At 41.0% G+C, this 26,110-nt stretch overlaps 1 protein-coding gene across 2 annotated transcripts in view; it reads left to right on the top strand.

The window, feature by feature from the left end:
• Positions 1–834: 834 nt before the first annotated feature.
• Positions 835–26,110, top strand: part of LOC134359348 (troponin I, slow skeletal muscle-like) — a 28,733-nt gene continuing 3,457 nt past the window's right edge. Inside the window, exons 1-8 of one of the 2 annotated variants that reach the window (XM_063072470.1) lie at positions 835–858; positions 3,939–3,959; positions 4,081–4,159; positions 13,503–13,547; positions 20,758–20,889; positions 23,055–23,144; positions 23,232–23,405; positions 25,209–25,316. In XM_063072470.1, the coding sequence (XP_062928540.1) occupies positions 13,536–13,547; positions 20,758–20,889; positions 23,055–23,144; positions 23,232–23,405; positions 25,209–25,313 (513 nt within the window). In that variant the 5' untranslated portion in view covers positions 835–858; positions 3,939–3,959; positions 4,081–4,159; positions 13,503–13,535 and the 3' untranslated portion in view covers positions 25,314–25,316. The remainder of the gene's footprint in view (positions 859–3,938; positions 3,960–4,080; positions 4,160–13,502; positions 13,548–20,757; positions 20,890–23,054; positions 23,145–23,231; positions 23,406–25,208; positions 25,317–26,110) is intronic. The other variant, XM_063072469.1, reaches the window with a different exon arrangement.

Here is a 26,110-nt window from a genome sequence, read left to right as displayed (position 1 = left end):
ATCAGAACATTTATTCTTGGCAGCTGGTACTAAACAGTAGTGAGAGCATTTGTTCCCTGTTGCAGTCACCTTCACCTATTTCATTCGACTCGAATTACATATCTCATAACGTGCAGGACATGATTCCAACATATTTATATTTGCAGAGCAAGCACAAGTTTCTCCCTCTGTGTCCCAGTGCAGAAAGATTCAAAGATGCTTGTTCCGAGGGAGAAGTGGTGAGTTGTCCTCTGTGCTCAACCAGCTGTGGTTCAGGGTGGAATGAGTGAGGACTGTTTTGTATAAACACGCCTAATCTCATGAGTAGGTAAATCTGCTCAGATTTGTCACAGCCACTGAGACACCTGGTCGTTAGATCATCATGTACTGAGGTGCTCAACGTCACACAATTCTTGATGCTGAGTGATTACGTTTTGTTTCATTGACACAATTAATTATTGCTATATTGAGGGATTTATTACACTCCCAAAAAAACTACTAAAACTATTTATTTAAGTAAACAAATAATTATTCAAAAGATTAAAACTTTTTCTCACCACCTTCACAAAATTAGTTCCCCTTAATAATTGCAGCAACTTCAAAATTTCTGCATGGTGAATTGTAAACTTATGTATTAGCCAATCATGTCTATAAAAGGCATGGGCCTGAGAAATGATGGCAGGTATTTGGAGATCACAGTACTACATGAGAGAAAATCACGTTGTCAATGTCAGGACAAAGCAATGTCAGTCATGTGGTGCTATTTTAACCAACCACTCATGGAAAGTTAATGGTAAGACCAACAATAATAAATGCACAAGCTGCCCTTATTTCTCACTCCATTACAATTCTTCATTAGTCTTCCCAACGCATAACAAGGTAAGATGTACTTCTGTGAAAGGAATGCTGTTGTTTGTTAGATTTAATAACATTTATCCCTTTAAAAATGCCAGTTTTATTTTTAACTCATCTGTTACAACTAACACATTAAGGTGAAAAATGGTGCTATTCATTTTTAGAGTTTGACAAGCTGTTAAAACAACTCGATCATCACATAACTTACATGCATTTTTGGTTGCAATTTGCTTGGAATGTGAAGTGACTATAGAAAACGAAATAGCTTGGAAAAAATACAAAATAATTCTTCAGTTTGTGGCAAAATCTATTAACTTCACCAACACTATTTTTGGAGAAAATACTTGGGGCTAAATATAAAAGTAATATTTAGCCCCAGGCCTTGGTTCCCTTGAAGATAATTGTTTCACTTGATATACATCTGAGCTTACAAGCTTCAGGTTACTTTCCTGAGGATGACTTTTACCTGCAGAGTTTGGCCCCAGAATAAAATGACAAGCATGAAACATGAACACAACACTTCAAAGACCAACTAACTCGGCACCAATGAGTTATGTACAAATGTAGATACAGATCAATATATGAATTCTTTCTGACCCAAAGAAGGTAAATTCACTGAGTAACCATAAGATCTGCAGCCACCAGGTGTGAGATTTTTCTAAAATGTTTATTATTAACACTGAAATATGAAGATTACCTAACAGGAAAATAAAGAAAAAAAAACAGGGGTAGTGGAACTCATGGCAACAGTGGTGCATGGTAAGTGGTTGAGCGAAGGTGAAGGAATTTCTCCACATTACTCTTGTATTTCATCCACACCCTGAACTCCGGTGGGGAGCTTACTTGGTGGTGGTGGTGGCGGGGGGGGGGGGGGTTGGGCTAAGAATTCTAGTTAGCCCAATCCCATCCCCTTGTATCTTTATCCTTGTCACTACACTGAACTGTACACACTTTAAGCCACTTTTTATAATGCTGTTCACATTGTACATACATGCTGGTATTTATTTATTTATACAGATTTTATTTCATATCTGTCCTTTAATGTAACTTTATTAGCTGTATTTATTCACACACACACACACACACACACACACACATATATATCGTCCTATTTTATGTAATTTTTTTTTCTTTATAATCGTTGAATGTTGTTTTTGTTGCATGTCATGCCCTGACCAGCACCCCACAGCAAATTCTGAATACATGTGAATGTATATGGTGAATAAAATCGATCCTCGATCCACAGGTAACAAGAAATTGCCCACGTCAGAGAAGTAGGGATAGCACCCCATGTACAACCCATTAATTGCTGACGTATCAAATCTCCATTTCACCTGGGAAACCCTAAAAATTGTCATTTTATAAGTTCCTTGGCTTCCAAGGACCTGGGCTCACACTAAATGTTGATTCATCAATCTTTCCTGATTCCTTATTTACTCCTCTCCCCAAGTGGCATTTCCACAGGTTTCCAGTAGTAGCGTGAACACGCCCTCAGCCACCACAAATCTGACACCAGTGTTGGGTGGCGGTCACTGTGGTGTGTGAAATGTGCCATTATCCATTTCTGGGCCAAATGTCACCCACCTCAGAGCAGGAATCACAGTCCACAAGCTGAGTTAAAAACTGAGGTTGGAATATGTGTAAACAGTCATACATCTACAGCTGGGGAAAGACTAACAAATCTAAAATTACACCATGTCTTATCTTGTGCTGAAGAATGGAAGCAATTATGTTAATGAATGAGACTGATGGGTCGACCGACACTTGATACATGAGCGAACATGAACTTTCCCAGACTCTTATCACTTCATCAGATCATCTCAAAGTATGTCAGAGCCAATTACTTTTGTATGACACTTGCTGGTGTTGGGTCAATAAAAATGCGCCCAAAAAGGTGTACAATGCCACAGACACTTCTCGTTTCGCTATTGTGGTTTGAGGAAGGAGCATTGACAAAAATATTAAGAGGACTCTGCAGACTTCTTTAAACGGTGCAATGTCAAATTGAACGAGTAGATAGTTTCACTTTAATAACTGATTGAATTTATTATTCATTACCTTGAAATTGTAGAGCTTTGTACCTTGTGCTCACACTAGATCATTTCTAAGTCAAATAGTTGCCAACAAGAAACTGACACTTCCAGGTGCAATTCAACTTGTTTGCTGGGTGTCAGATTTGCATGTAACAATATCGTCCTGTACACAGCAGCCATTCCTGCATTTACCCACAGAAACTAGCTACTAGAGGTGTGACCTTGCTTTTCACTCAAAGTTGCCCAACCTCACAACCATTCAGCAAAAAGATGAAAATGGAAGTGCCCTCACTGGGACTGCTGTCTTTGTCTCATACTTTTATATGCTTCTCTTCTACTGAGAGACAACACTACCATAAAAAGAAGCAATCTACGTCACGTACCTCAGTCCAAAATGCCATCAGTCTGTACCTGGCCATGGCCACTCAATCCACAGAGCCCAGACCAGTGCATGGTGGGTAGGGAGAGCAGGGGAACGGTGTTCCACCACAGACCGACCACTTACATCATGGTGACCTCCACAATAACTGCTGGATATTTTGTTCTTTCGGAGCTTCATTCTTTCCCCCAGCACTCAGTGCAGCAATGGTGCGGCTTCCGGAAGCATAACTAGCAGATGCTTTCACAAAATGTGCAAGTAAAGATTTTGTGCATGATTTAGGGTTAAAACTAGGCCAAAATTATTTTAATAGGACGTTTCACCAGTTTCCCAATTCATTGCCAATGGCATCCATTTAGCACCTCAATGGAACCAAATAAGGGTGAACACCAATTTTTAAGCATGTATGGTCAACTTTTGGAGTGGGACTTGCAACTCCAATGAAAATGTTGAGCCAGGCCAACAATGAGTATGTATAGACACAGTCTAGACATAACAATGAACCAGTCTGCTGCAGTTCATGTTCCAAAAATAGGATCTTATAGGTCAGTACAACTGGACTGATTCAATAATATTTGAATGTAGCTTACTCTTCTAGATTCCATTAAAGCTTCACTGCAAATACTGTATTGTAAAATAATGAAAATGTAATAGCAATGAGTTTAACAAGTCATTATTTTATCATTATACAGGTTTGAAATGTCAGAGGGAAAGTAAGTATAGATGTCAAATTACTTTTTGAAATTCTATGTACAAATTACAGCTTTTGAATACATAAGTTTTAAAAACAATATTAACGATAAATTATTTGTTTCCTTTTCTCCCAATATGCAGCAATGACCAGGTTGGTTTTGGTTTTCTTTCAACTCTTCTCTGTGAAGAATGTTTTAGCAATGAAATCAAATAAGCCCAGGTGACTACAAACTATAGCTGAAAATTATTGGATGAGCAGTTATGTATACAAATCAATAATTAGTACGTTCTTTCATAAAATATAATGTTTTTATTGCCCTCATTTTAACGTGAATGTAGAGAATGGAAATTAAGGGTTTGAAATTCTGAGGAACCCCCTGCTCCAGTGCAACTGTCTTGTGCCAAATTCCAGTCTGAAGTGATGGGTCTGGTTGTGTAGTCAAATTGGGGTTACAACTCCACATATTTTCCTGTAGGCATTTGTGGGGTGCATTAGATCAGTGGTCCCCAACCTCCGGGCCGCAAAGCATGCAGGGGTGCAGCGGTAGCCGGAATACACCCAGCACATCTTTAAGAAAAAAAGCCGAAATAAACAAGCTAATTAATTAGGTGCCGCCCGGGACGTAAATGTCGGCCCAGATCAGAGGCAATTGCCGATCGCGTAGAGCAAGTGAAATTGGCAATCGCCTCTGATCTGGGCCGACATTTATGTGCTAGGCAGCACCTAATTAATTAGCTTGTTTATTTTGGCTTTTTTCTTAAAGATGTGCTGGGTGTGTTCTGGCTACCACTGCACCCCTGCATGCTTCGCGGCCCAGTATCAGTCCGCGGCCCAGAGGTTGGGGACCACTGCATTAGATCACACCTGCTTCACCCAAGATGCACTAAAGCTTTGATAAACTAAAAGAAAATAAAGTTCACAATTATCACTAAGGGTAGACAAAGGGTAGTCAGTAATCAGTTGCAGGATCATTCAAAGGCCTGAACCAGAATTTAAAACAGCTCTCTCCTGACGAGAATTGTTCTACATATAGGAAGGAGAAATATAGAGTTCCTGAAACAGCCAATCAATGCTTGGCACAATAGAACATTAAGAAGCTAAATCATCTCTTCCCTTCCTCATGAAAAGTGACAACTGATAAGAGGAAAACTACAGGATAGAACCAAACTCTCCTTCTAAGCTTTGGATGTAGGAGTTGATTTGCTCAATCTCCATCCTGAATGCTAAATGGGATTTGGGACCCTGTGTGTTTAGCCACTTTATGCATCCAGTGTTATTACTGTGTAGAGATAAGGCAATGCATTCAGAATGAGATCTATTTCACTGTACGTTTTGATGCACAGTACGTGTTAAACAAATGAATATGAATAGCAATCTGACTCCAAAGTGAAGCTCCTTCTAAACTGGTTTTAGTTCAACATGATGAAAATCAAGAAATTAGGTTGGCAAATCAGATTAATTCACACCTCAGGTGATTTTGGCTGCAATATTAATGAGGTATGGCTGTCACTTAATCCTTGACTGAATAGCTAAAGCAATGTCTGAGGAATTAAACAATCCCCTAGGCTTGGTCAACTATTTATGGATAAATTGATGCAAAAATTAATAAACCAGATTATCTAATGACAGTAAGTGGGGAAATACATAGGTAACATTCAACGTTATTCTAAAGAGCAGAGAGGTGATAAGAAACCAAAAAGCTGCAGCTGCTGAATATCTGACATCAAATCAAAATTGCTGGAAGCACTCAGCAGGTCAGGTAGCATCTGTGGAAATGGAAACCAGGTTAATGTTTCAGGTTCATTAGATTCCATTCAGAATTAAAACACCAACTCTGTATAAACACAAGAGGTTCTGCAGATGCTGGAAATCTTGAGCAACACACACAAAATGCTGGAGGAACTCAGCAAGTCAGGCAGCATCCATGGAAGGGAATAAACAGTTGATGTTTTGGGCCTTTGGCACTACAAAGGAAGTGGACAGAAGCCAGAATAAGAAGGTGTGAGGAGGGGAATGAGTAAGCAAGGAGGGGGGAGCAATTGCCGGAAGTTAGATAAGTCGATATTCATGCAAACATGATCTTCAAATTAACTCTGCTTCTTTCTCTCCAGATGTTTCCTGACCTGCTAAGTATTTCCAGCAGTCTGTTTCCATTTGGGAGAGATTATAGGGTAGTTAAGAAGGAATAGGCTGGGACCTCACAAGTTGACAGAAATAAACTCAGTCGGTAATGAAATGAGCAGGAGCTTGCAAACCTAATTTACTCAGGGGATTGAACATTTTATAAAGCCCATAACTTTTCAATACAGAGTAAGGGAACAAGACGTGGCATTCTGCAGTGTTTTAAGTTAACTCAGCATGTCTCAAAGTGTTTTATAATGCAATGGAATGCAGCAGCCAATTTGTTCACAGCAAGTTGCCTCTGTTGATCAAATAATTTGTGTTAGGCATTAGACAGGAGGCTTTGGATGACTTCAATGTAGCATTTTACGCAGCTATATTGACAAGAGGATTGAAAATAAAAGACTGAAAGTTTAACGAATTGAAGGCGTGTAGGCTGGAGTGGAAAGATAGTTAGAAATGGGCCTTTTGTTCCATTGTGTCCACAGCAATCACTCAGCACCCATTTACATTAAACCTACACTAATCCCATTTTATTCACCCTACATTCCCATGAACTCCTCATAGAATCTATCACTCACTTACACGCTAGGGAGAATTTACAGCAGCCAATTAGACTAGCATCGAACATAGAACATAGAAATCTACCACACATTACAGGCCCTTTGGCCCACAATGTTGTGCCAACCGTGTAATCTACTCTAGAAACTGCCTAGAATTTCCCTACCGCATAGCCCTCTATTTCCCTACCGCATAGCTTCACGTACCTATCTAAGAGTCTCTTAAAAGACCCAATTGTATCAGCACATCTTTGATATGTGGGAGGAAACTGAGGTCTCCAAAGGCAATTCACAAAGTTCAAATTTCAAAGTACATTTATTATCAAATTATATATACATTATATAACCTTGAGATTCATCTCTTTACTGGCAACCGCAAAACAAAGAAACCCAAAAAACATAATAAAAAAAGACCATCAAAGATCCTATGTGTGGAGAAAAAAACACATCATGCAAACAACAAAAGCAGGCAAATAACATCCAGAAGGAAAGTGAGTCCACAGACACAAAGCCCTGAGCAGCCAAAGCAGGCCACAACCTCAGCCTTAGTTCAGAGCAGAGCAAAGTAAACATCGCGGAGCAGCGGGCAGAACCGGCCCGACCCTTGCCTCGGTCCTGACGCCCTGCTTTTTCAATCTTTCCCAGCATTTAAATCTTCCAAATATCATGCTGTTCCTCACTCTAGGACAGGGAAACATGCAAACTCCACACAGAGAAACTTGGGTTAGTAAGAAATCATGAAGCGTGTGGAACTGATCTGTAGTTAATGGCAGCCTTTATGAAAGTTTCAATAAATTTAGTTGCTGAATGGGATATTGTTTCAAAACTACTAAACAATATCAAAAGTTATGTGTAGATCAGTGGGGTCCACATTTAGAGTATTGTTTGTAGTCTGCCTTGCATAAAAACATAAGAACACAAGAAATAGGAGCAGGAGTAGGCCATCTTGCCTGTCGAGCCTGCTTTACCATTCAATAAGATCATGGCTGATCTGGCCGTGGATTTATCTCCACCTACTTGCCTTTTCCTCTCGCCCTTAATTCTCCGACTATGCAAAAATCTATCCAACCTTGTCTTAAATATATTTACTGAGGTAGCCTCCACTGCTTCATTGGGCAGAGAATTCCACAGATTCACCACGCCCTGGGAAAAGCAGTTCTTCCTCATCTCCATCCTAAATCTACTCCCCCGAGTCTTGAGGCTATGTCCCCTAGTTCTAGTCTCACCTACCAGTGGAAACAACTTTCCTGCCTCTATCTTATCTATCCCTTTCATAAATTTATATATTTCTGTAAGATCTCCTCTCACTCTTCTGAATTCCAGTGAGTACCGTCCCAGGGGACTCAATCTCTCCTCATAGACTAACACCCTAATCTAGGGAATCAACCTAGAGAAACTCCTCTGCACCACCTCGAAAGCCAGTATATCCTTCTTCAAGTAAGGAGACCAGAACCGCACACAATACTCCAGGTGCAGCCTCACCAGTACCCTGTACAGTTGCAGCATAACTTCTCTGCTCTTAAATTCAATCCCTCCAGTAATGAAGGCCAACATTCCATTTGCCTTCTTGATAACCTACTGTACCTGCACCTTGCATTAAGGAAATTTACACGGGGGGTATTTCAAGAAACAATCATAAAACAATGTTGGTTACAAAGTGGTACATAATCTGATTTCTCAACAGAGAAATTGGTAATGTGTCAGTAAGTATATATTTATATCAGCTGGCACTATGATAGCTTAGCATAATGCCATTACAGCATCCACATCCCCGGTGCCATTCTGTCACTGTCTGTATGGAGCTTGTATGTTCTCCCTGTGACTGTGTGTGTTTCCTCTGGGTGCTCAGGTTTCCTCCCACATTCCAAAGATGTATGGGTTACCTGGCTAATTGGTCTCGTGGGTGTAACTGGTTGGTGCAGGCTCGTTGGGCCATAAGGGCCTGTTACCACACTATATGTATTTAAAATCTAAAAATGTAATTATGAGCAGACCCTTTAATTTGTACTTAAAGAGACTAGTTCATTATGTAATGCTGATTTTACAAGATTGCATGATACAGCTGATATTGAAAGCTAGGTAAAGATATGGAAAACGTAGAAAGGATACGGAAAGTTTAGCAAGGATACCTGGAGCTCAGCAAGGCAATTGAAGTGGCAGCCCCCCTGACAAGCTAAGCGGAGGGTTTCTTTCAGATAAAACGCAGTTTTCTCCTGCCCTACGAATGGAGAGATAGTTGATCCATAGGCATTCATTCAAGCAGTTGGTTTGCAGGGCTGAGGAGGAAGTCGTAGTGTAGGAGATCCGAGCTGCGACTGGGAGTAAGACCTGTGGAGGAGAAAGATGTCTAGGAATGTTGCAACCACTGAAGAAGCAGTGCAGGGCAGGTTAGGAGAAGTCTGAGTATTCCTTATGATCCCTGTAGGAGAACAACATATCCATGAAGATAAACTTGAAAAAGAAAACTTAAGTGTTTTTTAGATAGTTTCTGACACAGACAGTTTTTGTTTCATGTCATGAGCGCTGTCACTGCCCATCTTCAATCCCACTCGGGCCTTTGGATTTTTAAACTAGGCCTCTGTTTCCTTCATCCATGTTTCCCATTGGTTAATGCATGGGAGTCAAGTGGTATCAGTGAGAGAGGCATTATCTTGCTCAGACATCCTTCCTGAAAGGTGAGTTAATTAAAATTATGATCCATTAAAGTGGCCAAGATTGGATAAGACGGGGAGGAACACTCGTGCAATATTCTCGAGCTTTGCTCCGGATGCTGCAAAGAAATTTTTAGTACAATTTGATTACGGTTTTAGTTAAAGCCATCAGGGAAGCAAAAACAGCTTATGATAATGTGAAAGAAATAGGTGTCATGCACAAAAAATACACAACATTTTTATTACAAACTCTAAGGCAACTAGTGAAGTTACTCTTACCATGAACAGCCATCTTATTGGTTCAGACCTTGACATAATCTCTATTTACAGGGCTTCAGGTACTTCATTGGCAATTTGCTCTTTATTAGTTTTAAAATTGTAGTCACTGCTGTTCTATGGGATAGAGAGCTGATAACCTGCACACAGCAGGACTTTTCAAGCATCATATTGATAGCTGATGGATAAATATTGGTCAACATTGCTTATACCCCTGCAGTGGTGTTCTGCAGGGATCTGTTCTGGGACCCCTCCTCTTGGTGATTTTTATAAATGACCTGGATGAAGAAATAGAAGGGTCAGTTAGTAAGTTTGCTGATGACACAAAGGTTGGAGATGTTGTGGATAGTTTGGAGGGTTGGTAGAGGTTACAGTGGGACATGAATAGGATGCAGAACTAGGCTGAGAAGTGGCAGATGGAGTTCAACCCAGATAAGTGTGAAGTGGTTCATTTCAGTAGGTCAAATTAGAAGACAGAGTATCATTTTAATGGTAAGACTCTTGGCAGTGTGGAGGATCTGAGGGATCTCAGGGTCCACGTCCATTGGACACTCAAAGCTTCTGCGCAGGTTGACAGTGTTGTGAAGAAGGTATATGGTGTGCTGGCCTTCATCACCCGTGGGATTGAATTCAAGAGCCATAAGGTAATGTTACAGCTATATGAGACCTTGGTCAGACCCCAGTTGAAGTACTGTGTTCATTTCTGGTCACCTTCCTACAGGAAGGATATGGATACTATAGAGAAAGTGCAGATGAGGCTTACAAGGATGTTGCCTGGATTGGAGAGCATGCCTTATGAGAATAGGTTGAGTGAACTTGGCCTTTTCTCCTTGAAGCGATGGAGGATGAGATGTGACCTGATAGAGGTGTATAAGATGATGAGGAGCATTTCCCCAAGCTGAAATGGCTAACACAAGGGGGCATAGTTTTAAGGTGCTTGGAAAATGGTACCGAGCTGATGTGGGGGTAAGTTTTTCACACAGAGAGTGGTGGGTATGTGGAATGCACTGCTGGTGGTGGTGATGGAGGTAGATACAATAGGTTCTTTTAAGAGCCTCTTAGATAGGTACATGAAGCTTAGAAAAATTTGAGGGCTATGCACTAGGGAAATTCAAGGTAGCTTCTACAGTAGGTTACATGGTCGGCACAACATAGTGGGCCGAAGGGCCTGTAATGTGCTGTAGATTTCTATGTTCTATGTTCTATTCTTTGGATACCATTGGATCTTTCACGTCCATTAAGAAGGTGGATGGGGGTCTCAATTTGATTGGTCATCCAAACGATGATACCTCCAACAGTATAGTACTTCTTCAGTGCTGCATTGAATTCCCAGTCAAGAGACTATGTTAAGGGCTTAGGTTTAGGAATTAGAGTTTGAGTTAGGTCTCTAGAGTTTGACCTGAACCCTCAACCTTGTAACACAGAGTGCTGACATGAACGTCAACCCTCTTGCCTTGTCAGTAATGAAAAGCTTCAGGCACAGATTGTTCCATTAGGAACTGAATTGATTCTGTCAAGTGAATTTAAGTGGATTATTTCAATTAAAATGATGATGCAGGTAAAACATTCAGTACAATGGCCTGTAGTAGATTTAACCTTAAATTCTGTACAATCTGTCATTAGTCACAGCAAAGACCATTGTACTAGATGAGCACAAAGAATAGTTAATGGACTAAAATCATTGAAATACACTATTTATATACATTCAGTGGTCTTCTGCAGCTATACCCCATCCATTTCAAAGTTCAACACGTGCATTCCGACATGCTGTTCTGCACACCACTGTTGTAACTCATGGTTATTTGACTTACTGTTACAATCCTGTCAGCTTGAACCTGTTTGGTCATTCCCCTCTGATTACTCTCATTAAGAAGGCATTTTCACCCACAAAACTGCTGCTCACTGGATTTTTTTTTTGATTCTCACACCATTCTCTGTAAAATCTGAAGACTGTCGTTCATGAAAATTCCAGATTACGTGGGAACATCAGACTGTCCAAACTGTAGTGTCGAGTCACTGAGCTCTCATTCCCCCGTCTGAATCTGGTTAAAAGGGAATTTTGTTACATTTGAGATAGAGTCTCCTGATATGGATCATGAATATTCTGAATGCTCTTGCCACGGTTTAGCCAATTAGCCCATTCCAGAATGGTGGTGGGTCACTGAATTCTGAATGATGTTGAATAATATTAAACAACTTCAACAATGAAAGATAAATTGAGGGGAGAGGAGAAAAGGTCAGTCTAAATATTGCTTGAACTGGAATCTAAATGCCTGCTGCCCAGAGACTTAAGGGTCATCACAGAAGTAACTTTCTTGAAAGAACAGCCTTGCTGAGAATTTTTAACAACTATTGCCTTATAAGTCAGGGGAATCAGTCCACAGCCAGCTGGATTCTACAACTAATCAAATAGTACCAGCCACAGAGGCTGGCATAAACAAGCAGAAACAACTTGCACTTTTAAAGGTAATGCTTTACATTATCACACCCTACATACTCACACAATTCTAGAAAATGTCTCTAGAATTCAAAATGCACCATTCCTTTCCATTACTGTCTCCTCCTAGAAGTCAAGGCAATATGACAAGAATGCAAACTTGTACTATTATCACTCAATTACCAATGCTATTATTTTATTCTTTATTGTGTTATTCTATCGATGCTGCCCTCACCTGCATCTCCTCCATTTCCCAAACATCTGCGCTCACCTCATCTTCCCACTGCTTTCATAGTGATAGAGTTCCTCTTGTCCTTACTTATACCATCAGGCGGTGCATCCAACACATCATCCTCTGCCACTTACACTATCTCCAAAAAAATCCTACCATCAAACATATCTTTATCTCCCCCATCCTCCACTTTCCGCAGGGATTGCTCCCTCCATGCTTCCCTTGTCCATGGGTCCCTTCCCACTAATTTCCCTCTTGGCACTTATCCCTGAAAGTGGCCAAGGTGCTACACCTGCCCATTCACCTCCTTCCTCACCTCCATTCAGGGCCCCATAAAGTCCTTCCAGGTGAAGCAACACTTCACCTGTAAATCTGCTGGGGTTGCCTACTCCGTCCAGTGCTCCTGATGCGGCCTTCTCTACGCTGGTGAGACCCGTTGTAAACTGAGGGACCGCTTCATGAGCACTTCCGCTCCATCTGCCATAAAGCGGAATTTCCCTGTGGCTAAACATTTTAATTCCTGTTCCTATTTCCATTGCACTGGCACGTCAGTCCAGGGCATCCTCTTGGTGTCATGATGAGGCCACCCTCAGGGTGGATGAGAAACACCTTATATTCCATCTTGGTAGCCTCCAATCTGATGGCATGGATATTGATTTCTCCTTCCAGTTAAAGAAAATCCCTACCCCTCTCCTCTTCTTCTATTCCCCAGTCTGACTTCTTACCGCTTCTCACCTGCCTATCATCTCCCTTGGTGCCCCTTCTCCTGTCCTTTCTCCTATGGTCCACTCTTTTCTCCTATCAGATTCCTTCATCTCTAGCCCTTTATCTTTCCCACCCACCTGGCTTCACCTATCAGCTTCTAGCTACCTTCCTTCCATTCCACCCACCTTTTTATCCTTTTCAGTCCTGAAGAAGGGCCTCAGCCCGAAAACGACTGTTTATTCATCTCCATAGATGCTGCCTGACCTGTTGAGTTCCTCCAGCATTTTGTGGGTGTTGCTAAGTATTCTTTAAAACTGGTTCTGCAGCAACAACTATGGAGGAAGTATTACAGGGAATTATCGGCTATGTTTCTCGGAACAGCTCTTGCATTGTATCAGTGGTAGTCCACATATATTGAGTCTTTCAATTAATAAAGTGCAATATTTAAGAAAGCAGTTAGCTCTCTAAACCTAGAGTATAGGGATCTGGCAATTTGCCATCTAATTTGCTTTTGATTTATTTACTTGTGTTTCCTTATTTCAGTCTGATTAAATGAATTCTTACTTTTTCAATTTTATAGCCAAGAAGGGCCAAAATCCCAATTGCACGTAAAATGCATCTCAAGGTAAGCCTTTGACTGTGCTCTAAATTAATTGCAGCCACTTTATTCAGTGCATGAATAGATAACATTCACAAAAGAATACTCCTTGTCATCAGTGTGTAATCCTGGCATGTCAGACATTACATCAGCCTGTTGGTATTTAACAGACAATGTTGTTCATATTAAAATAAAAGAGACGTTTTTAATTCCTGAGCTGCATCATGAGACGATTCCTTTGCTTGTGCACACAAAGATTCACCATGTTATTTCAACTAAGTATGGAGCTGTCAATTGGTTTGCAGAGCAAGATTACATTAATATACAGAAGCGGTTATTACAGAGCACTGTCTCGGTCACCATGGATGTCAATTTGGTTCCAATGTGGTATTCTTTGTACAGGAACACTTATGATGTGAGTCATTCTGGCTTTCAAATTGTTAAGAGTTTGGCGTATAGAACCATAAGGTTTGGGGTGGGGGTTGGGCTGGAAATTTGTGCTGTACATAAATCACACTAAGCAACAACAATTTGACTTCAGTGGAGGTAAGTTGGAGCTCAAAACTCTAGCCAACACGAGACCATTCTATTAGCAAATAATTACTGAGTGTTATCAGTGGTATGTTTCCTCTGGGTATTCTGGTTTCCTCCCCTATCCTCAAGCATTGTGGGTTGGTTGGTTACTTCAACACTGCCTGTTGCCCTTAATGGGGAGATAAGTGGAACAATTTGTGAGGAAATGAAAAGAATGCAAGAGGAATGGAAACTAGAATTTATGTAAGATTAGTATTGGTCCCTACCTGATGGATTGAGACCTGTTTCCAGATTTTATCTCTCAGTGACTCTATGATTGAATGTCTCTGGTTGTCATTTTACATTTGACTCTTTGTTGATATCTTCAAAGTTGATAAAGGGCTATGTCTCAGCCTCAAGGGTTTGAACACAAATGAGTTAGTTGCAAATGTACTGCAGCCTGATGGAGAAGAGAAGAGAACCAGAACTGGGAATAATGCTAAAAATGGGAGGAGAAGGAAGAGGGGAGGAAGGGAGGAGGGGAGAAGAGTTGTCAGTAGACGATCGCAAGTACTCAGGATCTTCAGGAAGAAATTCTCCTACCTATCCAGTGTGGATGGCATTGCATCTTAGTAAGAGTGTCCTCATTTAAATATGCTGCCAGTGCCAACCTCAGATTGAGGGAAGACCTCTTTGTCAGTGACTATCAAGGTTATATGGGCTGGAAACATTGCATTTCAGGATTCTTCAAGCTAGATCTGTGGATATTTTCAACATCTTACAAGCTGCCACCAATTATTTTGGAAAGAAAGGTACAGACATGCTCTATTCCACAGTATATTTAGACCATAAGACTATTAGACACATGAGTAACATAAAAACATAGAAAACCTTCAGCACAATACAGGCCCTTCCCCCCACAAAGCTGTGCTGAACATGTCCCTACCTTAGAAATTACCTAGGGTTACCCATAGCTCTCTATTTTTCTGAGCTCCATGTACCTGTCCAGGAGTCTCTTAAAAGACCCTATCATATCTGCCTCCACTACTGTCGCCAGCAGTCCATTCCATGCACTCACCACTCTCTACGTAAAAAAACTTACCCCTGACATCTCCTCTGTACCCAGCACCTTAAACCTGTGCCCTCTCGTGATAGCCATTTCAGCCCTGGGAAACAGCCTCTGACTATCCACATGATCAATGCCTCTCATCATCTTGTACACCTCTATCAGGTCACCTCTCATCATCCATCGCTCCAAGGAGAAAAGGCCGAGTTCACTCAACCTATTCTCATAAGGCATGCTCCCCAATCCAGGCAACATCCTTGTAAATCTCCTCTGCACCCTTTCTATAGTTTCCACATCCTTCCTACAGTGAGGCAACCAGAATTGAGCACAGTACTTCAAGTGAGGTCTGCCCAGGGTCCTATATAGCTGCAACATTACCTCTCGGCTCCTAAACTCAATCCCACGATTGATGAAGGCCAATACACTGTATACCTTCTTAACCACAGAGTCAACCTGTGCAGCAGCTTTGAGTGTCCTATGGACTCGGACACCAAGATCCCTCTCATCCTCCACACTGCCAAGAGTCTTATACTATATTCTGCCATCGTATTTGACCTACCAAAATGAACCACTTCATACTTATCTGGGTTGAACTCCATCTGCCACTTCTCAGCCCAGTCTTGCATCCTATCAATGTCCTGCTGTAACCTCTGACAGCCCTCCACACTATCCACAACACCTCCAACCTTTGTGTCATCAGCAAATTTACTAACCCATCCTCCACTTCCTCATCCAGGTCATTTATAAAAATCATGAAGAGTAGAGGTCCCAGAACAGATCCCTGAGGCACACCATTGGTGATCGACCTCCATGCAGAATATGAGTAGTTAGGCCATTCGACTCATAGCGTCTGCTCTACCATTTGATTATGGCTAAATTATTCCCCCTCTCAACCCTATTCTCCTGCCTTCTCTCTATAACCTTTGACACCCTTATGAATCAAGAACCTTTCGACCTTAACGTTAAATGTATCCCATGATATGACCTCCAAAGCCACCCGTGGCAATGAATTCCACAGATTCACCACCCACCGGCTAAAGAAATTCCTCTCAATTTCTTTCTCACTTGCTGGAGAGGATTTGGCAGAGCAAGTACAGTTTGCACTGGGCTCCAGGTTTTGCAAGGTTTTCTGTATGTTGTAGGGTGCCACTGACAAGACACCCAGGAAAATCAGATTCTAGTCCCTTTTGGCAAAGCTACTGTATGGCCCTTTACAACAGACCACAAAGGTGAATGCCTGGAATCCGAGATCCAGTCTTTTCACTGCTATCTGCAGCTGAACGACCAAAATAAACCAAAGGGTGTCATAGGATCTGAGCAGTGTCAACGTGTGCGTCCAACTCTGGTGGTTGACGTCTGTAAGGTAAATATCATGAACAATGATCTGGTCACATAAGTGCTAAAGGGTAGCTGATTGGCCCTTGGGTCATCCAATCATCACTGGGCTGGGAGGAAAGAGAGCAATTCTAGCAAATCCTAAGCATTCCCCTGTGACCCAGAGGGAAAAGTAGGTGGTGTCTTCTGTTCTTGAGCTTGAAGCTGGAATCTCACCTCCTGCCAAGCAGCAGTGAGAAGCAAACAGAGGTGCAGCATCGATCAATGGCAGAAGCCTGAAATGTATCTGAAGGACTAAGAAGCTAAGAGAAACCATGGCTCTGGCCTTCACATAACAGACACACGTGTGAAGTGCAACATCAGTAAGTCGGACAGCGTCCCATGGAAATAAATAAATAGTCGACGTTTCAGGCCAAGATCTTTCTTCAGGACTGGAAAGGAAGGGGGAAGATGCCAGAATGAAAAGGTGGGGGGAGAGGAAGGAGGACAGCTAGAAGGTGATAGATAAAGCCAGGTTGGGGAGAAAGGTAAAGGCCTACGAGGTGTTGCTATTCCGCCCCAAGAGTGGCCTCATCATGGCTAAAGGGGAAGCCATGGAGCAATATGCCGGAACGGGAATGGGAATCAGAATTAAAATTGTTGGCCACTGGGAAATTCCACCTCTGGCAGATGGAGTGCCCTACAAAGGAGCCCCCCAATTTACATTGGGTCTCATCAGTGTAGAGGGGGCCACATCTGAAGCACTGGATACAATTGATGACCCCGACAGGTAAAGTGTTGCATCACCTGGAAGGACTGTTCGGAGTCCTGAATGGAGGTGAGGGAGGAGGTGAATGGTCAGGTGTAGCATTTCAGTTGCTTGCAGGTTTAAGTGCCAGGAGGGAGATTAGTAGGGATGGGCAAATGGACAAGGGTATCATGGAGGGAGTGATCCATGCAGAAAGCAGAGAGTGGGGGAGGAGATAATGATGTCTTTGGTGGTAGGATCCTGATGAAGATGGCAGAAGTTGTGGAGAATAAGGTGTTTGAAGCAGAAGTTCATGGTTTGGTAGGTGAAGACGAGGAACTCTTAAGGTGGCAGGAAGATGGGGTGAGCGAGGTTGTCCGGGAAATGAAGGAGATGCAGATGAGAGAAACAGCAATGGTGGAGGAAGGGAAACCCCATTCTTTGAAGTAGGAGGAAATTTCTGATGTCCTGCAAAGGAAAGCTGCATTCTGGGAATAGATGTGGCAGAGATGAAGGCTTTGAAGAAGGACTACATCTCTGATGCATTGGAAAACTTGCATTTGAGATATTATGAGTCGCAGATCTTGCAAGGACCAAAAATGCAGTGCTGCCCCTTTACATACCTGGTCGCCTTTGAGTCAATAAGAATAGTCATGATTTAACCAACTAGGTCAAACAACTTGTGCAAGGTATATTTTGGAACTGCAGTGCTGTCAATGTAATTTGCTGTGGTTTTACTGTGAAAAATGGGTGCTAATGCAAGGTCAGAAGTTCAACTTCCTTAAATGTGCTATGGTGCAATGTTGCTTCCTTAGCTAACTCATTTTCCATCTACCAAGTACCATCTTGTTACAGTTGTGAAATGGAAATTTTGGCCAAGAACTCCCAAACTCACATGAAAACCAATATTCAGCACACTGAGATAATTATCTTAAGCTTATTGTGATAATTGTGTTGGTAGGATGAAAGCATTATAATCAATTACTTTGTCTAAGTAATGACTTGCCCGTTAATTAATAGCTTAATGATTTTAGTGCATTAGTTTATATATAAAAGGTGACGGAGGTGTTTGTTGGGGAGCACTTCGGGTCCAGTGATCACAATACAATTAGTTTCAGTGTAATTATGGAGAAGGATAGGGCTGGACCTAGGATTGAGATTTTTGATTGGAGAAAGGCTAACTTTGAGGAGATGTGAAAGGATTTAGAAGATTGGGAAAATTTGTTTTATGGGAAGGATGTAACAGAGAAATGGAGGTCATTTAAAGGTGAAATTTTGAGGGTTCAGAATCTTTATGTTCCTGTTAGGTTGAGAGGAAAGGTTAAAAGTTTGAGAGAGCCATGGTTTTCAAGAGATATTAGAAACTTGGTTCAGAAAAAGAGAGGGATCTTCAATAAATATAGGCAGCTTGGAGTTAATGAGGCATTCGAGGAATATAAAGAATGTAAAAAGAATCTTAAGAAAGAAATTAGAAAAGCTAAAAGAAAATACGAGGCTGCTTTGGCAAGTAAGGTGAAAATAAATCCAAAGGGTTTCTACAGTTATGTTAGTGGCAAAAGGATAGTGAGGGATAAAATTGGTCCCTTGGAGAATCAGAGTGGATGGCTTTGTGCAGAGCCAAAGGAGATGGGGGAGATTTTGAACAATTTCTTTTCTTCGGTATTCACTAGGTAGAAGGATATTGAATTGTGCAAGGTAAAGGAAACAAGTAGGGTAGTTATGGAAAATATGACAATTAAAGAAGAGGAAGCACTGGCACTTTTAAGGAATATAAAAGTGGATAAGTCTCCGGGTCCGGACAAGATATTCCCTAGGACTTTGACGGAAGTTAGTGTAGAAATAGCAGGGGTTCTGCCAGAAATATGTCAAATGTCATTAGAAGTGGGAATGGTGCCGGAGGATTGGCGTATTGCTCATGTGGTTCCATTGTTTAAAAAGGATTCTAAGAGTAAACCTGGCAATTATCGGCCTGTGAGTTTGACGTCAGTGGTGGGTAAATTGATGGAAAGTATTCTTAGAGATGATATATATAATTTTCTGGATAGACAGGGTCTGATTGGGAACAGTCAACATGGATTTGTGTGTGGAAGGTCATGTTTGACAAATCTTATTGAATTTTTTGATGAGGTTACTAAGAAAGTTGACGAGGGTAAAACGGTGGATGTTGTCTATATGGACTTCAGTAAGGCCTTTGACAAGGTTCCACACTGAAGGTTAGTTAGGAAGGTTCGATCGTTAGGCATTAATATGGAAGTAGTAAAATGGATTCAGCAGTGGCTAGATGGGAGACGCCAGAGAGTAGTGGTGGATAAATGTGTGTCAGATTGGAGGACGGTGTGTCGCGGTGTGCCTCAGGGATTTGTATTGGGTCCAATGTTGTTTGTAATATATATTAATGATCCGGATGATGGATTAATTGGATTTGTAAGTATGCAGATGATACTAAGATAGGTGGTGTTGTGGATGATGAGGTAGGTTTTCAAAACTTACAGAGAGATTTAGGACAGTTAGAAGAGTGGGCAGATGGAGTTGAATGCTGAAAAATGTGAGGTGCTACATTTTGGTAGAACTAATCAAAATAGGACATACATGGTAAATGGTAGGGCATTAAAGAATGCTTTAGAACAGAGCGATCTAGGAATAATGGTGCATAGTTCCCTGAAGATGGAATCTCATGTGGATAGGGTGGTGAAGAAAGCTTTTGGTTTGCTGGCCTTTATTAATCAGAGCATTGAGTATGGGAGTTGGGATGTAATGTTGAATTTGTATAAGGCATTGGTAAGGCCAAATCTGGAGTATTGTGTACAGTTCTGGTCACCGAATTATAGGAAAGATGTCAATAAAATTGAGAGAGTACAGAGGAGGTTTACTAAAATGTTGCCTGGGTTTCATCTCCTAAGTTACAGAGGAAGGTTGAACAAGTTAGGTCTTTATTCTTTGGAGCGTAGAAGGTTGAGGGGGGACCTGATAGAGGTGTTTAAAATTATGAGGGGGATTGATAGATTTGACGTGAATAGGCTTTTTCCATTGAGAATGGGGAAGATTCAAACAAGAGGACATGGGTTGAGAATTAGACGACAAAAGTTTAGGGGTAACATGAGGGGGAACTTCTTTACTCAGAGAGTGGTAGCTGTGTGGAATGAGCTTCCAGCAGAAGTGGTTGAGGCAGGTTCTATGTTGTCGTTTAAAGTTAAGTTGGATAGATATATGGACAGGAAAGGAATGGAGGGTTATGGGCTGAGTGCAGGTCAGTGGGACTAGGATAGGGTAAGAGTTCGGCATGGACTAGAAGGGCCGAGATGGCCTGTTTCCATGCTGTAATTGTTATATGGTTATATATATGGTTCTATATGGTTATATAAAGTATCCATATTATTGACCACTTTAAATCTTCAATCTGCTTTGGAAACCAATGTTAATGGTTCCCAAGCAGGCAATGGCTTTTCAGACACAAACTTACTAGTGACAAATCAGATTGAGAAATCATTTCCCTAAAGCGGTTGAGAATCGTCTGTTTTTTTTATTCAGTCAGAATTATGAACCGGTACTTAAAGTTCTAAGATTTAAAGATTTAAAATTTCTGTGTTTTCTATTAGAGTCTGATGCTTGCACATGCATCCAAGAAACTGGAAAAAGAGAAGAGTGAAAGAGATACTGAGAGAAGTCGTGTGCTTAAGGAGATTGTGCCGCAACTTAACACGTCGAGCCTGTCAGTTCAAGAATTGCAAGTAAATTATGAATTATTATTCAGTGAAAACTGCAATCAATACAAACATATAAACAGTTGAATAGCTGGAATCTCTGGGAATCAGTCAGTCAGTTACACTGCCAACATCCAAGAATAATCTACTTTCAAATAGTGTAGGATGGACTTCCTGAATTTAGAAAATGTTGCTTTACATTTTCCAACAAATAATTCTCACTTTTATGCCTTTCCTGCTGTTGTGTTCAGTCTACATTGAAATTACTTTTGTACGAGGCTCACGTAATGAACGGCAGCACATTAGATTAGTGGTTAGTGCATTGCTTTGCAGTGCCTGTGATCACTAATCAGGGTTCAATTCCCAGACCTGTCTCTACAGAGTTTGTACGTTCTCCCTGTGACTGTGTGGGTTTCTTTGGGTGCTCCAATTTGATTCCACATTCCATAGACATACAGTTACAGTTGGTAAGCAGTGGTCATGCCATGTTGGCATCAGAAGTGCGGAAACACTTACAGACTGCCCCCAGAACATCATAGATGTTGGTGCAAATGATGCAACATGATGACTTCGAGATCCAAATCAAAATTATTTTGGATCATTTGGTGAGCAGTAATCTCACCCTTATACACCAAACTAAGGGTTGAGTGAAAATAAACATCAAAAATCTAGGATAAATACTTTACAGCTCTAAAAAGACACATATACGTGTCTTTTTAGAGCTGTAAAGTATTTATCCTAGATTTTTAGAAATCTTCCATTTGTAGAAGATTTGTAGAAATCTTCCATTTAGTATGGACCTACCAGCTACTTGATCATCTGTTACTCCATTTCTTGCTTCCTTCATTGTCGTGGTTCCCTTTCAGAAAAGACAACAGAGGATTCCCATTGAGAACTCGATCCACCTTTGTTTTGCGAACTGACTGGTGGGTTGTTCTGATAAAGCTGTGCTGGAGTTGCATGGAAGCCACTCACCATTACCCTTAGGGCTGAGGAAGCAGGACAAATTATTTGCATGCCAGTGACCACTTGGTTCCATGAGGTGAAGCAAACCTTTTCTGGTTGCATGGCCCATTCAGGTCACATTGATAACTTGGGTTCTTGACTGCCACTTCTGGACACCACTGAACAGACTTTGTACATGTGAATGAAATGCCTGAACACTGCAGATCATCATCATGGCTTGGCTTCGCGAATGAAGGTTTAGGAAGGGGGCTGCCCACGTCTTCTGCAGGCTCGCTGGTGGCTGACGAGGCCAATACGGGACTGGCAGGTCGGGCCACAGTGGTTGCAAGGGAAAGGTCGTAGACGTGGGCGTGTCCTTCGGCCTGCGCAATGGTATTTTAGGTGGAGTGCAGTGTGCGCGGTACTGGCCCCACCCTTTACACCTGGGGTTCATCTGCCATAGCCTAGCAAGCTGGGACGGTGACAGCGAGGTCCTCGAGGTCATAGGATTTACATCAGATATTGGGTGGTCAAATGCACAGCTTCGCCAATTAAGTGCAAACTAGAAGTCTTAAAACAAATGCATTAAACGTCCACTTTTAAAGGAGACTAACTGCTCATTGCAGTCCTCTTCCCTCATGAGCCAATGCCTCTTCATGACAAATTGAGCAGAGACAAGTTAATGATACCACTGGGATCAGAAATGCCTATGAGATTTGGATCTGCATTCCTGCTTTCCAAATTAACATTAGAAGTGATGCCCTTCTGCAATCTGCCTTTAGTAGTTTGAATGCTCAGAGAAGAAGCATGAGGTGAATTAATGATCTGGTGGTTTGAATTAATTGCTAATTCTATACGAAAGCATCAGTTAATGAAAAATAAAAATATAGAATTCTCATTCACAAATGAATCTGTGCATCTAACAAGGCAGTTGACTGTTCTCTGAACTGGCCTAACAATTAATTCTTTTCAAGGATAAAGAAGTGAAGACTAGATCCATTCATACTGCAAGTGTTTTACAGCCAGTGAATTATTTTTGAATTGTTGTGTGAGAAACACAGCCCACAAATTGCACATAGCTATCTCCCACAAAAAAAAGTAATATTAACAAAATCACACCTTTGTCCATGTGTTGTAGGTTGAGAGCTAAGTATTGTCCAGGATAGCTTCACTGGATTTCTTTGAGTTAGTTCCATGGACTCTTATGTTTCTCACCTTCCTGTTCATGTTGTTTTGGAATATTTCAGAATATGTGCAAGAAATTTCACCAGATGATCGATGGCGTTGACTCAGAGCGCTATGACATTGAAGTTAAAGTATCTAAAAATGCCAAAGAGGTAAATTAGTTAGTTCTCACTTTACTGAAGAAAACTGGAGGTGTAAGTTATCACAGTATGGTTCACAATATGTTTCATTTTATTTAGATCCAAAGCTTAACCCAGAAAGTCTTAGATCTCAAAGGCAAATTCAAACGCCCCACCCTACGTCGAGTCAGAGTATCTGCTGATGAAATGTTGGGTGCCCTAGCAGAGACCTCTTACAAAACTTCAATGGATTTGAGGTCAAATTTAAAATCAGTGAAAAAGGAGGATGAAAAGGTACGTTATTACCATAGAGTGCAATAGTCATTAATATTTTTATTTCCTCATTCTTCTGGTTACTCTTTATTTAGTTTACTTTTATGCTGGTAAGATTGTCATCTCCTTTTGTAATGTTACAGAAAAATATTGCTCGTTACATTTTGTGTGCTAGTTTTGGTAAGACTGCAATACTTTATTTTATGCTTTCTATATTTTGCCTACAGGTTAATTGTGTTGAAAAAAATGGTTACAGATTCCATCAGTATTTAAAAGAAGTATACAGTCATTTATTATCAGGAAATTAGGCATCTTTTTCTTTTCACGGCCTCATTTCACTTCCATTTGTATTCATCTTTTTTATAGGTCATGGAATAGAGTGATGGTACATGACAGCACAGAAACAGATTGTGCTAAACAATTATTCTGCCTAGTTCCATCGACCTGCACCCGGACCATAGCCCTAAATACCCCTCCCATCCTATGTAAATGTTGAAATCAAATCGACATCCACCACTTCTGCTGGTAGATCATTCTGCACTCTCACCACCCTCTAAGTGAAGAAGTTCCCTCTCATATTTCTCTCAAACATTTCACCTTTCAGCCTTAACCCATCACCTCTAGTTCTAGTCTCACCAAACCACAGTGGAAAAAGCTTGCTTGCCTTTACCCTATTTATACCCCTCATAATTTTTTATACCTCTATCAAATTTCCCCTCATTCTCCTAGGCTCTAGGGAATAAAATCCTAACCTATTCAACCTTTCTCTATAACTTAGGTCCTCAAGTCCTTGCAACAACCATGTAAATTTTCTCTGTACACTTTCAATCATTAAGAGATTTGCCAAGAGCAACATAGACAAAATCCTGGAGGAATTCAGCAGGTCAGGTGTTTCAGGAGAAGGTCCCAAAGAAGAGCCTTGGACCACCGTGTCAAATGTTCATTCCATAGATGCTGCCTGACCTGCTGATTCCCTCCGTTATTTTGCATATGTTGCTTGGGATTTCCACCATCTGCAGAATTTCTTGTGTTTGAGATTCACCAGAATATTGTCTAGGATTGATAGGTTTTAATTCTGGGGAGAGGTTAGATAGGTTGGCTTTATTTGTCCAAGAATGAAGGTGTCTGAGGAGGTTAAAAAATATATCAAATTATAAGAGGTATAGACAAGGTAGATAAGCAGAATCTTTTTTTTCCCATGGCCAGGGTATCAAAAGCAAGAGGGCATAGTTTAAAATGAGAGGAAGGAATCTGAAAGGAGATTTGAGGCAAAAATTTATGTATACAGTGAGTGTATGATATCTGGAATTTGCTACCAGAAAGGGCGGTGGAATCAGATAAAAGTTCTACACTTAACAGACATTTAGCCATGCACTTAAATAGGCAAGACAAAGAAGTGTACAAAGTCACTGTCCAAGAAGAATTCAACCCTAATACATGAAAATGGGGTTCATGTAGATGGGACAGAGGTCGGCATTGATGTGCTGGGGCAACTAGTCCATTTCTGTGAGGCCTACCTCCTGTGACTAAAGGCCCCAGTAGGTGGAAACTTGGTGCTTTTTATAGCCATTCAGCTCTGGGTCTCTCCCAGAGTGATTCTGCCTGCTCAATCTCCAATATGGTAAAAGACACCCATGAAGAATATCTATCATGTCCAATATTATAGTAAATGATGCATTTACCATTTTTATTCATGTTTCTGATATTTCAAGAAATCACATGTACACATGACCCAAGTCATGCATTCAGCTTAAAAATGGGCATAGTTATTCGCATTTGTGATGTGAAATTTAATTTACTATATATATTCTATTCTATCTGAAGGAACACAAACAGGTTGAAGTCCATGACTGGCGGAAGAACGTAGAAGCAATGTCTGGTATGGAAGGAAGAAAGAAAAAATTTGATACTGGTGCTCCAACTCAATAACAGGTAGAGTGATAGAGTTATACAGCAGAGAAACAGGCCACTTGGCCCAACTCTTCCATGATGACTAAGATGCCCTCAAGATGTAATTCCATTTGCTTGTATTTGGCCTATAGCCTTTCAAACCTTTTCTATCCATGAATCTGTCCAAATCTCTTTAAAAATTGTGATTGTAGCTGCCTATGACATTTCCTCTGGCAGCTTGTTTCATTAACCGACCACCCTCTGTGCGAATGCCTTGCTTCCACTCTGTAAAAATATACACACTCTCAGTGAGGGCCAAATCCAGGGAATGTTGGAAGTATCAGCGGGAACTTAACATTCTGCAATATAGCATGAAAAAACAGGCCATGTAGATACAGAGTTGAGTCTGGTGATCAGGCAGGTTACACACAAAGCAGTAGCTGAACCATGTCTAATGTGAAAAATCTCCGCATTTTTCTCTAGCTTTCCAGTTCTAGTAGTTAATGCTGTTGCCCCCTTAGTTTGTATATGCTTTTCCTGAAGAACAAATGCAGAGCGAGTCGGTGGGGGATAATGATGGTGATGAAGATGTTTCTCATGGTGGAAAGGGAAAAAATACCCTATTGGTGTAGAAAATGAGTGGGGGAAAGAGAGAATTTATCTTCTTTACTATGAAAGGGAAATGATGAGGATCAGTATGTATAATCTGCAGAACATGGAACTGCCCCACACTTCACAATGACATCCCTGCATCATTTATCTTTACACTTCAATGCAATTGGTTCATTACTCTCACCCATAGGAAATAGAAGATTGGTATGTGGCATGAGGTACTT

The sequence above is a fragment of the Mobula hypostoma genome, chromosome 20 (assembly GCF_963921235.1).
Source record: "Mobula hypostoma chromosome 20, sMobHyp1.1, whole genome shotgun sequence".
NCBI lineage: Eukaryota > Metazoa > Chordata > Chondrichthyes > Myliobatiformes > Myliobatidae > Mobula > Mobula hypostoma.
This window is presented reverse-complemented; position numbering and strand designations above follow the sequence as displayed.